At 41.7% G+C, this 15548-nt stretch overlaps 1 protein-coding gene across 5 annotated transcripts in view; it reads right to left on the bottom strand.

Moving 5' to 3' along the window:
* Window positions 1-15548, bottom strand: part of Rk (G-protein coupled receptor rickets) — a 38308-nt gene that overhangs the window by 4715 nt on the left and 18045 nt on the right. Inside the window, exons 1-12 of one of the 5 annotated variants that reach the window (XM_076807076.1) lie at window positions 9191-9329; window positions 5912-5983; window positions 5438-5509; window positions 5169-5237; window positions 3664-3807; window positions 3377-3517; window positions 3145-3210; window positions 2877-3020; window positions 2726-2797; window positions 2310-2602; window positions 1314-1493; window positions 72-266 (exon numbers count right to left, since the gene is read on the bottom strand). In XM_076807076.1, coding sequence (XP_076663191.1) covers window positions 72-266; window positions 1314-1493; window positions 2310-2602; window positions 2726-2797; window positions 2877-3020; window positions 3145-3210; window positions 3377-3517; window positions 3664-3807; window positions 5169-5237; window positions 5438-5509; window positions 5912-5983; window positions 9191-9234 — 1492 coding nt within the window. In that variant the 5' untranslated portion in view covers window positions 9235-9329. Of the gene's footprint in view, window positions 1-71; window positions 267-1313; window positions 1494-2309; window positions 2603-2725; window positions 2798-2876; window positions 3021-3144; window positions 3211-3376; window positions 3518-3663; window positions 3808-5142; window positions 5238-5437; window positions 5510-5911; window positions 5984-9190; window positions 9330-15548 lie in introns of those variants that run through there. The other 4 variants (XM_076807073.1, XM_076807074.1, XM_076807075.1 and 1 more) reach the window with 4 other exon arrangements.

Genomic DNA, 15548 nt, shown 5'->3' with positions numbered 1-15548 from the left:
TAGAGTGACCGGGGTTTTGCATAAGGCGTTCAATGGTGGAGGGAGAGGGTCTGTGTATTTTCGTCACTGACCTAGATAAATGCCCATGAAAAAGTCCGCCGCGGCTAAATTGCAAACGAGAAACCGGGGGACGTCCATCTTGCTCCTGGAGAATATTAAGACGAACACGACGGTCCCGTTGCCCAACAACGCCAGCAGAAACACCACCCATACGCCGCAGCGCAGCGTCCACCAGTCGAACAGGTCTTGGCATGGGAGAAAGGGACCTGCAGGCATCGGTGTTTCAAAGTTATTCTGGTTTGTAGAAAGCTTCTGTTATAGTTAGTCAAGGATAGGTTCATGAATGTACAGAGGGATTCTAATATTTCTAATCACGTTGTCAATTAGGTAATTTAAAGTTTGAGGGTGTAAGGAAAGTAAAAGTGTATTAAGGGGTACATACGTTCTCAGCGCCTAATAATTTATCACTTTTGGGATTTTTTCCTGGAGAGGTGTGAAATGAATCGAAAATTTTATTATTGTATCTTGTTCTTGGGACCTTTATTCATATAAAAAAAATTATTTGACACAGTTTTGGCATATATTGCCGTTGGTTTTCTGCGGTTGCAGCAACCTCTGCACCAAGCAGGGGCCTCCTTATCAGCATGATAACTTTGCCAATTTACAACCCTTTTTTAATGAACTTTGCGTTCGCGTATGAAGTATGACATTCTCTAAGGACCACTGGGTTAAATTTTTGAATTTTTAGAAATAAGAAAATTATACCATTTTGAAGAAAGCAGTCGATTTTTCGTCTTCAATTTCGATCTTTAAATGGTAAAAAAAATATTAAAAATTAAATATTTAAAAAATGGCCCGATGGCACTTAGAGAATTTCATTCTGCATAGATTAACGCAAAGTTCATGAAGAAAGGTTGTAAATTGGCGAAGTTATGATGCTGATAAGGTGGCCCCCTGCTTGGTACAGAGGTTGCTGCAACCGCAGAAAACGAACGGCAATATATGACAAAAGTGTGTCAAATAAATTTTTTTATATGAATAAAGGTCCCAAGAACAAGATACAATTATAAGAGATTCGATTTACTTCACACCTCTCCAGGAGAAAATCCCAAAGGTGATCAATTATTAGGCGCTGAGAACGTATGTATCCCCTTAAGAACTTCTCAAGATCTCGTTCATCTTCCTTTTTCCCGGTTTATATCTTAAGTGCTTTTCATCCTGCGCAGCAATAGAAACGCTCTGCTGTATGTTCTCGAGTATAAGTATTTGGAGGACAGTTACAACGGAAGATTTAGGGATGTTTTGAGACATACCAGGTTGAGGTAGGCACTGGACGTGAGATGGCAGTGTCTGAGCTGGCAGCGTAGCTCGGCTGTTCTGCTCTTCAAAATAATCCTCAACATATGAGGGCAGGTTACCAGGGTACGTAAAATCTGAACCAAAGTTAGCCCAAAGTTCATTTATTTGCGAGCCGAATTTGTCGGTCATGTTATCTAAAAAACGTCATCACTTCAGTGCTGCAAAGTCTCTTTTGTCTGGTTCTCATTTATCTGTCGATGAAAGCTGAGGGGTTGATAGAGCGACATGCCTCGCGTGATAGTGTATTTGTGTGGAGGGTGTGCGTGGCTCATGCTTTGCAGCATTTAAGTGTCGAGCGACTATTGGGAAACGAAAGTGGAAGAAGCGACAGCCAAAACCATGGTAACTGAAATCCGCCATTACCCTAAATAAACGAAATTACAGTAAAGTAAAGGGGTTGAAAATATTAATCACGTTCACTGAAAGAAGGTGGCAGGGTATTATTAATGTGTAAGCACGAGTAGAGTGGTTAACACGAGTGTGGAAGATGTCGCGTAACGATGGATCATTGGTGATCACTGAAAATGCAGGAGCCTGTAGCTGACGGTGTTCGAGGCTTCCTGGGGTTGGTGCGAGTTATTCCTAAATACAATGGACGGAATGATAAGATGGGAGGCGAGGAAATGGTGGAGAAAACTTTATGAAGGTGGAGGGAATTCCAAGTACCTAGGTGGTAGAGATGTCCGCTTGGTGACTTTAACTAATCACTATTTTCTGTGTATTTTTCTAAGTACTCAAATATTGCATAAATAGTAGAATACCCTTGGAAGTGGATCTTCTGTGTAGATACTTGTAAAATATTCTATTGCTATTAAATAATGAAATTAAGGAGCAGTTCTCAGAAGCACAACACTCTACACCCAGAAACCTTTAACACTGTTACCTACGATACTCTCAATCTGTGACAAACTTTCATGGATCTCAACAGAGGAGCCTGTTGAAAAACTTACTGAGCTGCGGCCAGATATCTGTAAAGCTCGAGTTCCACAGACTCATATCGAACTCGTTGTCAGTGGGGAACAAGATGGACTCTTGAACGGAGGACTTGGTCACGGGGTCCTCCACCTCAACGGTGAGGAATGAGCAACAGTGATAAGCATACGACAGCACCATCGTTTGCACGCGTGGGAACCTCTCTGGCGATGGGAATTCTCTCAGTGCTGGGTTATTAAACGTCTTCAGGTGTAGGAGACCTGAGAGTCCCAGCGTGGGCAGAGCTGGGAACACATTATTCCCTAGATTTCTGAAAGCACAGTGATATTCTGTATTTACAGAAGTGCAATGCTGAGCAGTGGAGTGTAGCAAGTCTGAGGAAGAATCGTAATTCCTAATTTTTTTGTCGATTACTTAGCGTTGCTACACTCACAGGTCTTCGAGGTGCTTGGTCTCCTTGAACACGTCAGGGTGTATGTACTCAATGGAATTGCTCTCTAGGTCTCTGAAACATCGAACCCTCTTTTTCAAGACGATAGCGTTGAGCTATCCTCACGGGAGCAGTTACAAGCGACGACACTTACAACACCTGCAACCTCGACAAGCTGCTGAACGCGTCGCCTGGGATGATTCGCAGCTTGTTGTTCGATAGAAGAAGATCGTGCAGCATCTCGAGGCCTTTGAACGGCTCGTCCAGCAACGAGGAGATCTGATTGCTCGCTAGATCCCTGAAATGATGAATTAGCCCGTTATTATTTGTCTATCACGGTGTACGCTCTAGTAACCAGGAGAAAAGGTGTATGTTATGAAATAACAAAATTGCTACAGAATCTAATCTTTGCGCGTACTTACAGGACACGTAGCTCGCTGCAATTGCGCAAATTGGGCACCTCCCTGAGGTAGTTAGACTTCATGTCTCTGGAAACAGAAACGAAAGGACTTTTACTTATATCAGAGTTGATTGGATTATTGCGGCACGAAATGAATCGGAGAAGATCAGACCGATAGGAACGATCGCAGATTGGTTTAATAAGTGGCTGTATTAAGAATTAATCTAATTTCATTGAATGGGTCGATCACTTACAGGCTTCTCAATTTCGGGCACTGCTCGCAGAGATCCGATGGAACGTCCGTCACTTGCGCGCGATCTAATCTTAGTACCTCTAACGATCGCGTCCCATTTAAATTCGGGAATACACGTAGCTCCTTCAGGTTCGAGAGGATCCTGCAACATTCCGGTCACACGAATCATCAGGCAACATTCTTCAGAATACAATCGCTTGAACGAGAGAGGAGTCAATGTCTAGGGTAGCATTAATGAAATATTCAAATGAATCGTGTGTAGAACCAAGGAGGAGGTGTCGTACTCACAGCTTGCGGAGCTTCCGTAGATGCTGAAAAGTGTTGCGGTGTATTCGTTTGATGGGGTTCCCGCGCAGATCGAGCGACAGCAGATTAGTGGCTCGCTGGAACACGCGCTCCTCCAGGCTCTCTATTCTGTTGTTCGAGAGGGACCTGCGGCAACCGGACGGAACATAAACGAATACGATTTTCTTGCTTTCCACGGCTATTGGTGATAAAAGCAGAACAAAAGAGAGAGAGAGAAAGAGAGAAGAGACTTCGCGTGTCGATCTTTTCGCCGCGATGAAGCTTTATCGATCGCTGTTTCGCGTATGAAGAGCGACATGGAACTGGGCAACGGGTGCCTGGTATATGCGTTTTTGCGACCATCGCCACTCCGCTTCAGGGTTGGTTCTAGGTTCGTTCAAAATGAATTCAAGGTAAATGGAAATTAGGACCATGTTGGAATGGATTCGAGATCACTTCAAGGTGAAGTTTAGATTAATTCGAAGTGAACTCAAGGTCACTTCAGGGCGATTTGGAAGTTACTTCAAGGTCATTTCGAGGTCACTGCAAGGTGATTTTAGATTGATTCAAAGTAGATCTAAGGTTAGTTCAAGGGCTCTTCAAGGTCAGTTTAAAGGCTCTTCAAGGTTAGGTGAAGGTCACTAAAATGTTAGTTTAAGGTTTCTTCGAGATTATGTCAAGGTCACTGCAAGGTGAGCTTTCGATTGATTCCAAGCAAATTTACGATTAGTTTAAGGTCTCTTCAGGGCTAGTTCAAGAACTCCAAGGTTAGTTCAAGGCCTCTTCAAGGTTAGTTCAAGACCTCTTCAAGGTTAGTTCAAGGTCTCTTCAAGGTTAGTTCAAGACCTCTTCAAGGTTAGTTCAAGGTCTCTTCAAGGTTAGTTCAAGACCTCTTCAAGGTTAGTTCAAGGCCTCTTCAAGGTTAGTTCAAGACCTCTTCAAGGTTAGTTCAAGGTCTCTTCAAGGTTAGTTCAATGTCTCTTCAAGATTAGCTCAAGGTCACAGCAAGGTGAGTTTTAGATTGACTCAAAGTAGATTAAAGGTTAGTTCAAGGTCGCTGAGAAGTGAGTTTCCCCATTGCTTCGAAGTACATTTCAGGTTTCTTCAAGGTCAGTCCAATTGTTTCTTCAAGATCAGTTCCAAGCTCTTTCATTCTAAGTTTTAGGTCAAAGTTGATATCTTCATCACTTCAAGGTGAGTCCCAAAACTCCTCCAAACAAGTACAAGATCAAATGAAAGTGATTTACTTCCTTAGCAATACGGAGTGGCATGGTCAACAATATCAACTAAAACAAAGAATTTAAAAAAAAAAAAAACAACAAGTGATCCAAGTTCTTCATGAAACTAGGATCCTCGAAGCTATCGTGTCACGATAACATCGAAATACATAGACGAATGCTTTCTCCACGAACATCGTAAACAATTGAATCGTTATAGGAAAAGTGGTTTTCGTAAGGATGTAAAAAAAAGTTGTCAAATTACATTTTACTGAATCGATGCACACTTACAGGTCTTCAAGGCCAGAGAGCTTTACGATCGCGACGGGTATATTTGTTAAATAATTGTCATCGAGCTCCCTACAAAAGCAAGACAGAGAAATTACAAAACTTTTAACAACCGCGGCCACACCACGTGATCCCTTTCCTTTTTTTTATTTTTATTTTATGCTCGACGTATCGCCGGCCGCCCCGCCTCTAACAAGCGAGAGTGGGCCGTTTAACGAGTCATCTAAAACAATTTTGCAACCAACTGCGTGCGATTATTCACGGACACTCACAATACACGAAGGCTCGTCAAGTTTGCGAATGCATCGTCGGCGATCGCGTGCAAACGATTCCGTCGGAGTAATCTGAAAATACAGAGAGAAGAAAAACGAAATGCAAAAAGGAAGAGACACTTACAAATTAGACTCCAAACACTTAGCTGATACGTTCCGAATAATAGTGTGGCGAAACCGAAGCAAAATTTCTATCTAAATAAATACTCTGGGCAGAAATAGAAGATAAACGAATTTGTCTTACTCGTCGAGTAAAGAAAACTGTATTTCTTTTCTGTAGATTTGTTCGAGAGCAAAATATATAGGTAATGGACTTTTCAATTAGCTTGTAAACTCGATTAGTAGGGGAAGCAAGAAACTGCTCGCTGGGTAGCAGATTATAAAAAGGTAAAAAGGAGGAAAGCAATTTGCCACGCGACTCGAAGGATAATCGAGTTTCAATCCGAGGCAAGTGCAATCGATGTCCGTACTTACAACACCTCAAGATTGGAGACTCGATGGAAGGCACGGGCTGGAATGTCTGTAATGTTGTTGCTCGTTAGGTCTCTGTAACAATCGAAGAGAAATAGGGGCGTTATATCGTCACCGAGTGCACCCCGGTGGAATTCTACTCCACTTTACAGAGACTGAATACTTTAATGAAACGTGGCTGTTTCATAAGCAGCGCCGAGGTGGTCTTGTCCGAGGAGGAAAAGCGGGGAAGGGTGCAAATGAAAAAGGAGAACAGTGGAAACTCGTAAACAAGGAGATTTATTAGTTACTGCTTGCTACGGCCCACATTTTCGGGTGCGAAGCGTCATTAAGCGTAGCTTGACGAGTTTAGCTTATGAAGACGCGAAGTAATAGATAGGGCGGGTTTACGACAGGCAGATTCTACTTCGGTACCTCTGACGTTCGCCACGCATAGTGTGACAGAATTATGGGAATTCTAGTGCTATATAGTCAAGGATAAAGTGGGCCTCCCTTCTTGGCTGCTGTTTTCAGTTCAAATCTAATTCGTGGTTTAATGAGTACCCTTGGAGCTTGCCACGTGGGATGTGAAAGGATTATTGTATTAAGATCTTAACGATATTTAGTATTGTTCGGTGTAGGCACAGTGGGGATTATTAAGTACAGTCGAACCTCGATAACTCGAATCTCAAGGGAAGGGGAAAAATCTTCGAATTACAGAGGTTTCGACTTATCGAGTTTTCGAGTTGTAGAGGTGTTTACAGCGGAGCCGATGGGAATGAAGAAAATTTTCGACTTATAAAGGTTTTCGAGTTATCGAGGTTCGGTAGCATGGTGGGAATGAGCAAGTAGTACAGTAGGAATGTTGAACTAGTGTAGAATAGAACATCGGCAGGCTCGAGAAAAAATATCTTATTTTTAAAAACTAATCTTTATTAAGTTTATACTAAAAAAGTGAATATTTTTAAATTTTTAACTTAATTGGTTCTACAAAATGGGTTCAAACAAGCAACCCATCGTCGTGTTGGTATAGAATATAGATAATAGTGTTACAGTGGGAATAAGTAAGGAGTAGTAGTATTTGTAGTGTAGCGATACTTCCAATTCCGCCGCCAGATGGCATTTCGAACGATCCCAGTTTCTCGCAAGTGCTCCCTCAACTACTGATTCCTATATATACCTGTTTCGAGTTATTTCCTAACATCCCCCGTCTAAGGCAAACCTTTCGTTTCTTCAAAAATGGCTTATTTCCTCTGTTAATTTGTCGCCATTAATTGTAAAAGCTATGTTATCTCCCGGAACTGACGATAAAAACATGTTATTAAAAAAAAACAACCTTCCATTTCTCTCATTCCGTCCTACCTACCAAACCATTCTTCAACTCCAGCCAATGTAGGAAGATTAAACTAGTGGAGTACAGATAAAATAGTACAGTGGAGACAAGTAAAAATAGTATTAGTAGGAATAATTGAACTAGTGTAGTTATAGATAATCAATAGCATAGTGGGCATAAGTAAGTAGCATAGCATGATGGAGATGACCTACTACTAATGCTGCTGATACTAAAAATCAATATTCCCATGAAGGGAAATAACCAAGTACCAATAGTAGAAGATATGCAAATGGAGCAACGAAATACTAGACTGGAGATAAGCAAGTAGTAGTGGACGAGCATAGTCAGACAGTACGATAGAGAGAAGAGATAATTTCCTTATGGAGCTTTGAAAGGGCAACGTCTGTTAACAGAAACTTTCTCAAAGTGTTCCTGCTTCGACAACCCTGAAGAATCATCTACATAGGGTAAACGCACCAATAAATGAACACTTTTAAGGCTAATGAATGAACACTATTATAAAATTATGTTTGCAGCACGATTGACTCCACGTGCTGCAAAAATTATTTGGGTCTGAAGCAAGAAATTACAAGAAGTCTCTAATTAATTAGTTGCTTTTTTCAATAACTTATTTTACTCATTTTAATAAAAAATGTCCATTCACTGGTACGTGTTCATTTACTGGTACATCCACCCTACAATGAGATCTGTTCCTGTCGAAAATTGCTTCTAGAATCCAAGAGCTTTTCTTAAAATAATTCCATTCAAGACTCCTAGATTAACTCTCCCGCCCCTGCGAAGGGGTGCACTCGAACAATGGCGTATCCGTCGTGTTCGAGTGGCTGGCGTGCCCGATATCGGCGAATTTATGCGGTCGTTAAGGGGTAAACGGCGTGTAATTGATACTATAACCACCATAACACACTGTCCTCCGGAAAATCACTTTATGGGAGTTGGACAGGGTAAGCGGATTTAAAATTATGGCCCACGGAGGACCTTTTTAGGCTTTGCAGTGGAATGTTAGGTAAATTATAATGAGGGGGAGTGGTGGCCGTGGGTTGGTAGCTTTGGGAAGTGGAAAAAGAATGTTTCGGTGTCAAATTGAGGATCTTCAGCTGTTGAATTAAGGGTCTTCAGCTATCGAGTCTAGCGTCTCTGAGGATCTTCAGCTGTTGCATCAAGGATCTTCAGTTATTGAATTTAAGGATCTTTAGGTATCAAATCTAGGATCTCCAGCTATCACCTCAAGGATTTTCAGCTATCAAATTAAGGATCTTCAGCTCTTAAATCTAGGATCTCTAGTTATTGAATTTAAGGATTTTCAGCTATCGAATCTGGAATCTTCAGTTATTGAATTTGAAGAATCTTTAGCTATCAAATCTAGGATCTTCAGCTATCACTTCAAGGATTTTCAGCTATCGAATCTGGAATCTTCAGTTATTGAATTTAAGGATCTTTAGGTATCAAATCTAGGATCTTCAGCTATCACCTCAAGGATTTTCAGCTATCGAATTAAGGATCTTCAGCTCTTAAATCTAGGATCTCTAGTTATTGAATTTAAGGATTTTCAGCTATCGAATCTGGAATCTTCAGTTATTGAATTTGAAGAATCTTTAGCTATCAAATCTAGGATCTTCAGCTATCACTTCAAGGATTTTCAGCTATCGAATCTGGAATCTTCAGTTATTGAATTTAAGGATCTTTAGGTATCAAATCTAGGATCTCCAGCTATCACCTTAAGGATTTTCAGCTATCGAATTAAGGATCTTCAGCTCTTAAATCTAGGATCTTCAGTTATTGAATTTCACGATTTTCAGCTATCAAGTCTAGGATCTTCAGCTCTTGAATCTAGGATCTCTAGTTATTGAATTTAAGGATTTTCAGCTATCAAATCTAGGATCTTCAGCTATTACCTCAAGAATCTTCAGCTATTACCTCTAAGATCGAATCGAATCGATCTTCCTTCTTACCTATCGAATCGATGATCTTGAAACATTAACTTGAAGACCTTCATCTTCGACCCTTAGTCCCATATTTCCAACAAAATAAAGGAACATCACGTCCACCCTGTTCATTCAAGAAGTTTCGAAGGAGTTCCGTAGTTCCCCACGCACTACCAAAAAAAAACTCCATTGTTTCATGTGGTCTCCATGGTCCCTGCACATCCCTACACATTGATCGAGCCAGTCCACGCACGCGCAGCCCCAGGATCCTGCGAAGTTCTCCAACCGAACAACACTTTTGAATACCACCAATATCCTTTCCACAAGCCTCTTCCCTAACCCTTTCAATTCTGATTCAAAACACTTTGCACCCACCACGTGCGGAAATCCTTTAATCGTATCTATTAACCACGCTCCTCAAACGCCTATAGGCGTCCAACGCACGGATCGTACCCAATCGATGGAACTTATTGTATTTGCGTTCACAGGACTCAAAGGATTAAGCAGGATCTCTCAGTCCACCGAAACTACTATCTTTTACTTCGAAATCATCAATACGAATCGAGGGGAGACCTAAACGACGCGAAAATTGAACGAATGGATGCACTCTATGGAATACCGTTGACAGTGTCGAGCAAATTCGCGGCTTTCGCGTGATTTATGGAGACAGCTCGCGAAAAGCTCGGGGGAAATAAATGGTCCTGGCAATTTCCAAATACCGCGAGCAACCCTGCATGTGAAACTCTCGACACTCGAGAATGAAGCTCCGCTTCTATAAATTCGGGATGTTTTCGCGTTTAGCGGTCGCACCAGCGACAATGCACCCGGTGGTTATCGCTGCCGCGAACAGCAGCAGAGGCGGGATTTATTGGGATTAACAGTTTCTATTGAATCCCTCTCGAAGGAAAGTGGATGGGGAATTTTTGCTGGCAAAATAAAAATTTATGTCGACTGAGGCATTAGTGGTACTTTAAACAATAATGACTTTTGTTTTAGGTAGTTTTCTAAGTAGGTACACTAGAAAAAAGGAGCAACGATAAACAATTATTCTTTATAAGGGTTCCATAGGGTTTTGTGTGGTGAAGGGTAAGGGGTGACTATTTGTGGAAAATTGAATGGAAGGTATAGAATAAAGTTCTTCTGTCATGGGTTTTGTTTTCGAGAAAATAAGGTTGAGAAATTTATGAGCTGTTTATGAATATAGAATAAGGATGTATCTGTACCCTGGATGAAGAGCTTCTCTGTTAGACAAGTTTTGTGTTGTACGAGGATCATTGTAATATATATCGTCCATTACCCAGTTCCAAGAGTTACAGAGGTTTGGGAGAGTTGAAATTACCGCTTCCACGCTGAAGTGCTTCGACTGCACTGTGATTCAATAGGAAATGGGTCGTTCGTGTCGAGGAGCCTCGGATTGATGCGTCTAAAGGGTTCAAGGGGGGTGTCACAATTACGCCATGTTGGATTTCCCTTTTGACAATGATAATTCTATAAGCATGCTCCATCACGAAGCAAATCTATCTTCCCTGTAGGCTTAGAACCCTCTATCCTTGTAAACACAAGGATCCTTTTGCCACAACCCCTTGGAAATGAACCCCCATAGCGGGAACCCTCCAAACATCCAATAACACTCCTAAAATGTAACGAAGCAGAGTTCTAAGAAAAGAAAACTCGGATAAAACTAAACTGTGGGGGAATAGAAGTATGGCACGGTAGAATTTTAGGAAAACAGAATTTTTGAAAAACAACTCTGGGAAAGCAGAACTTTAGGAAAATAGAAATCTGGGAAAAAAGAATTCTGGGGAAACAGAACTCTAGGAAAATAGAACTCTGGGGAAACAGAACTCTGGGAAAGCAGAACTCTAGGGAAATAGAAATCTGTGAAAGAAAGAATTCTGGGAAAACAGAACTCTAGGAAAATAGAATTCTGGGGAAACAGAACTCTGGGAAACCAGAACTCTAGGGAAATAGAAATCTGTGAAAAAAGAATTCTGGGAAAACAGAACTCTAGGAAAATAGAACTCTGGGGAAACAGAACTCTGGGAAAGCAGAACTCTGGGAAAGCAGAACTCTGGGAAAACAGAACTCTGGGAAAGCAGAACTCTAGGGAAATAGAAATCTGTGAAAAAAGAATTCTGGGAAAACAGAACTCTAGGAAAATAGAATTCTGGGGAAACAGAACTCTGGGAAACCAGAACTCTAGGGAAATAGAAATCTGTGAAAAAAGAATTCTGGGAAAACAGAACTCTAGGAAAATAGAACTCTGGGGAAACAGAACTCTGCGAAAGCAGAACTCTGGGAAAACAGAACTCTGGGAAAGCAAAACTCTAGGGAAACAGAAATCTATGAAAAAAAGAATTCTGGGGAAACAGAATTCTAAGAAAATAGCCCCCTGGGAAAACCGAACTCTGACAAAACAGGATACTACTCTAACAAAGCAGTACCCCAACAAAACAGAATTCCAAGAAAGCAAAACTGTGACAAACCAATAACCACCACAACGAGACACACATCCCCCAAATTTGCACCTGTTCCCCTAGTTAATAGAATAATTTATCGTGCCCCCATTGCCCATGATGTTCGCAATTTCCAGAATCGACGTTTCTATCTCGTTCATCCATGGGATCTGGGTTGGACGATGCAGGAGGGATCAAGCGACACGTCGTTTTATCGGATCTTTATGCTAATCGATGGAAGTTGGCAAATGGTTCCCGCGGTTGTATCGCCGGCCACTTTATCCCAGCGAATTATAGCTGGGTAGCGCTAATATCGGATCCGGCGATATTTATTGCCCGCTGTCGGACGGCCGGGAAATATTGCGCTCGGTCGCGGGTTCGTAATCCGGACGACGACCGTTTTAATGGCTCGGTTCGAGGCCAAGTGTGTCCTAGAAAACGTTGCGTGAGCAAGCCAGCTCGTCGTCACCTCGTGGGTACGAACCAGGTTACCTGGGAAAGTAATCGCAGCGTGTCTAGACACACTGGGGTTTTCACTTTCGAATTGGTTCACTTGACCTGAACTACAGATGTACGCCGGATTAGGTTCGCGGGAGTCTGATACCTATATGTATGTATTTATTGGAAGGATTACTTGAGATTATTTGAGGCACGAGGCACTGAGTAATTGAAATTCTTATGATTGTACTGAAACTGCGAATTCTTCTGACAATGAGAGAGTTATACACAGTGTTCTGAAGGTGTCTGCAGTGATTCTGAAACTTGCTGAAATTACTCTGAAGGTTTCTGGAGCAAATGTTCTTTGAAGTGAGTATGAGACCCTCTGAAGTAAGTCTGAAACTCTGTGGAGTGTCAGATACCCCCTGAAACATCTCTGAAGGTTATTTGGAATGTCTGACACCCCCTAAAACAACTCTGAAGAACTTTGGAGTGTCTGGTACCCACTGAAACAACTCTAAAGATCCCTGGAGTAGCTGTGAACCCCTCTGTAGTGGCTCTGAACCTTTCTGCAGTAACTCTGAACCACTGTGGAGTGTCAGATACCTCCTGAAGCAATTCTGAAGATCTCTGAAGTGTCTGTCACCCCTTGAAACAACTCTGAAGATCTTTGGAGTGTCTGGTACCCCCTGAAACACCTCTAAAGATCCCTGGAGTAGCTGTGAACCCCTCTGAAGTGGCTCTGAACCCTTCTGCAGTAACTCTGAACCACTGTGGAGTGTCAGATACCTCCTGAAGCAATTCTGAACACCTCTGAAGTGTCTGTCACCCCTTGAAACAACCTTGAAGACCTCCGGAGTAGCTGCGTGCCCCTCAGAACAACTCCAAAGACCTCTGAAGCAGCTCCAAACCCCTAAAGCACATCTGAACCACTCTAGACTAAATCTGAACCCCTTTGAACCCATCAAAACTACCCCAAACACTTCCTAAAATATCTCTGAATCTCCACAACGAGCACAAAACCCATTAATAACCAACTTCGCTGAAAACATCCACCCAAAACAAAACAACCCCCAAATCTACCCCTCCCCCCCCCTCCCCGAACGCGTCTCATACACCTGGCGACGCGTTCACCCAATCTCAGCTGCATCCGCCAATTATCGAGCACTCGTCGAGAGGTCGTTAAACGCCGATTAGAAATCCGTACGTCGCCCGGCGGGCTCGTTCAGTTTTATCGCCGAGTGCGCGAAAGGGAAGACTGCATTATTTCGCGAAACGACGCGACGCCGACGTAAAGGGGAGCGTGGGCAGTAAACGGTGAACGACGCCGCGCAGATAAAGCTATGATGAATAGTAGAGGGGCTCTACGAGCGGAATAACGATGGCCCGTGAACCCCCTGCAGCGCAAACACGCGTCGCTCCGCTCTCCAGCTTTTTACGACAAACCTTCTACAACCCCCTCTGCGAATCCACGCCATCTCAAACGCTTAAAGGCCCACGCACACGTGTGTGCCGGGATTGTGAAGTGGTCTAAGCTATAAATCGAAACAAGGAAAGTGGTCTGCGCCAAAAATCGAGAAAGTCAAAAATCGGAACAATGAAAGTGGTCTAACGAAAATATCAAAGCGATGAGAGCGAAGTTAAACTAAAAATCAAAAAAGTCAAAAATCGCAATGAAAGTGGTCTAAGCCAAAAATCGAAGCAGTCAGAAATGGAAACAATAAAAGTGGCCTAATCCAAAAATCGAAAAAGCCAAAAATTGAAACAATAAAAGTGCATTAAGCCAGAAATCGGAAAAGCCAAAAATCGAACAATGAAAGTGGTCTAACAATAAGCCAAAAATCGAAGCAATTCAATCCATTGCTTATTTTATATCGCAGTGATATAAATAATCAATGAATTCAAACTTTCCGATTTTTAACTGTTTTGGAAAGGAGCAGTTCACACTTGTTACTCACAAGGGAAGATCCCGAATCCGAAAATTCAAAAAATTCTGAAACTTTGTGAACATGTAGGGAATTTCCTCCTGATTACAACGCAATTTTTGTTTGCTGCCCAAATTCACTCGAAGGGGCTGAAATTAACCCCTAAAAATTCGGCTACTTTCCGATTTTATGTTATAACTTGCGAACTGTAAGAGATAGAAAAAAAGTTTCAAGACAAAAGTTACTTCTTTTAACTAGATCTATCATTTGGTAAAAAAAATATTTTACAGTTCACGAGTTATAACACAAAATCAGAAAATTCGGATTTTCAAGGGATCAATGTTACCCCGTTAAAATTTTTTGAATTTTCGGGTTCGGGATCTTCCCTCGTCAGTTACTCACCCTGAAATAAATTAATTCTTCTAGCCAAAATAGCGACTGAAGCACAATACGATGACACAATATTCATTCCCTTTACTGAATTACAAATGCAACTTAAGCACCAAAAAGTTCATTGATGAACAAGGTCAAGTTAAAGGCAAAGACTATTTCCGATTTTATTATAAGAGTAGCGATAAACCTTGGTTCACAAATGCAGGCCTCTCACGAGAGATTATTGTTACTATCAATCGTCGTAGGTCCGACCACTACAATCTCGCCTCATCGCTACAACGCGTACATATGTATAAACGAAGCGAAACGCAATTGTAACTATGAAAAACAGGATCCAAATCATATAGTTTGGCAATGTCCTCTACTCGATAACCAAAGCATAGAATTAATTAAAAAACTAAATAAATGCAAACTGCGTCTCCCACTAGATACAAGATTAATTTTTAGTAAACCGAACATCGAAGCTTTTACACATGTATACCATTTCCTAAATAAATGTAACTTAAAAATATAAGCGCACATAACCAACGTCGCTGAAAATATCATGTACTTAGATTGAACTACCGAATATAACTAATGTGAAGAATTGTTTCCTAAAACTCATATAAAGCTTTATAACTTTCTTTTGAAAGTGTCGTCGAGCTCAAATAAAAAAAAAAAAAAATTGATTCTTCACACTGACAGCACGGAAATGTGTGAGCGGACCTTAAACATCCCTTAAGACCCACCCCTATTCCACGGAGATGTCAGGATAACGCGATCCCAACCACGAATCTGATCGATCCTCTCGAATCGTTAGCATCGAGCGAAAACAGCTTCGGGACACTCGTTTCGCGACGGTTTCTCCATCGTCTCTATGCAAATCGCTAGTACCATGCTTCGTAGGCGGATACCATTTTGGGAGACGTTGGGAATCCAATGTCCAAGTGGGAGGGTGGGATGCTTCGTCGTCAGAGTTTTACGGAATAAAAGCGGATTCACTCTACGCACGACTCGGTTCCCTGCTTCTTTAGAACTTCTTTAGGTTTAGGGCGCACTTTCACTATAATTCTAACTTTGGCGATTGAAGTGCCACTTTGCAATATTTATTCAGTTGAAATAAACTCAATTATTATATTTTAAATTGATGTTATTGATTCAATAAAGACCCGATCGAAAAGAAATCGTGGGCAA

Source organism: Andrena cerasifolii, chromosome 2, assembly GCF_050908995.1.
Source record: "Andrena cerasifolii isolate SP2316 chromosome 2, iyAndCera1_principal, whole genome shotgun sequence".
NCBI lineage: Eukaryota > Metazoa > Arthropoda > Insecta > Hymenoptera > Andrenidae > Andrena > Andrena cerasifolii.
The sequence above is the reverse complement of the archived record's forward strand: the minus strand, read 5'-3'. Positions and strand labels throughout refer to the sequence as shown.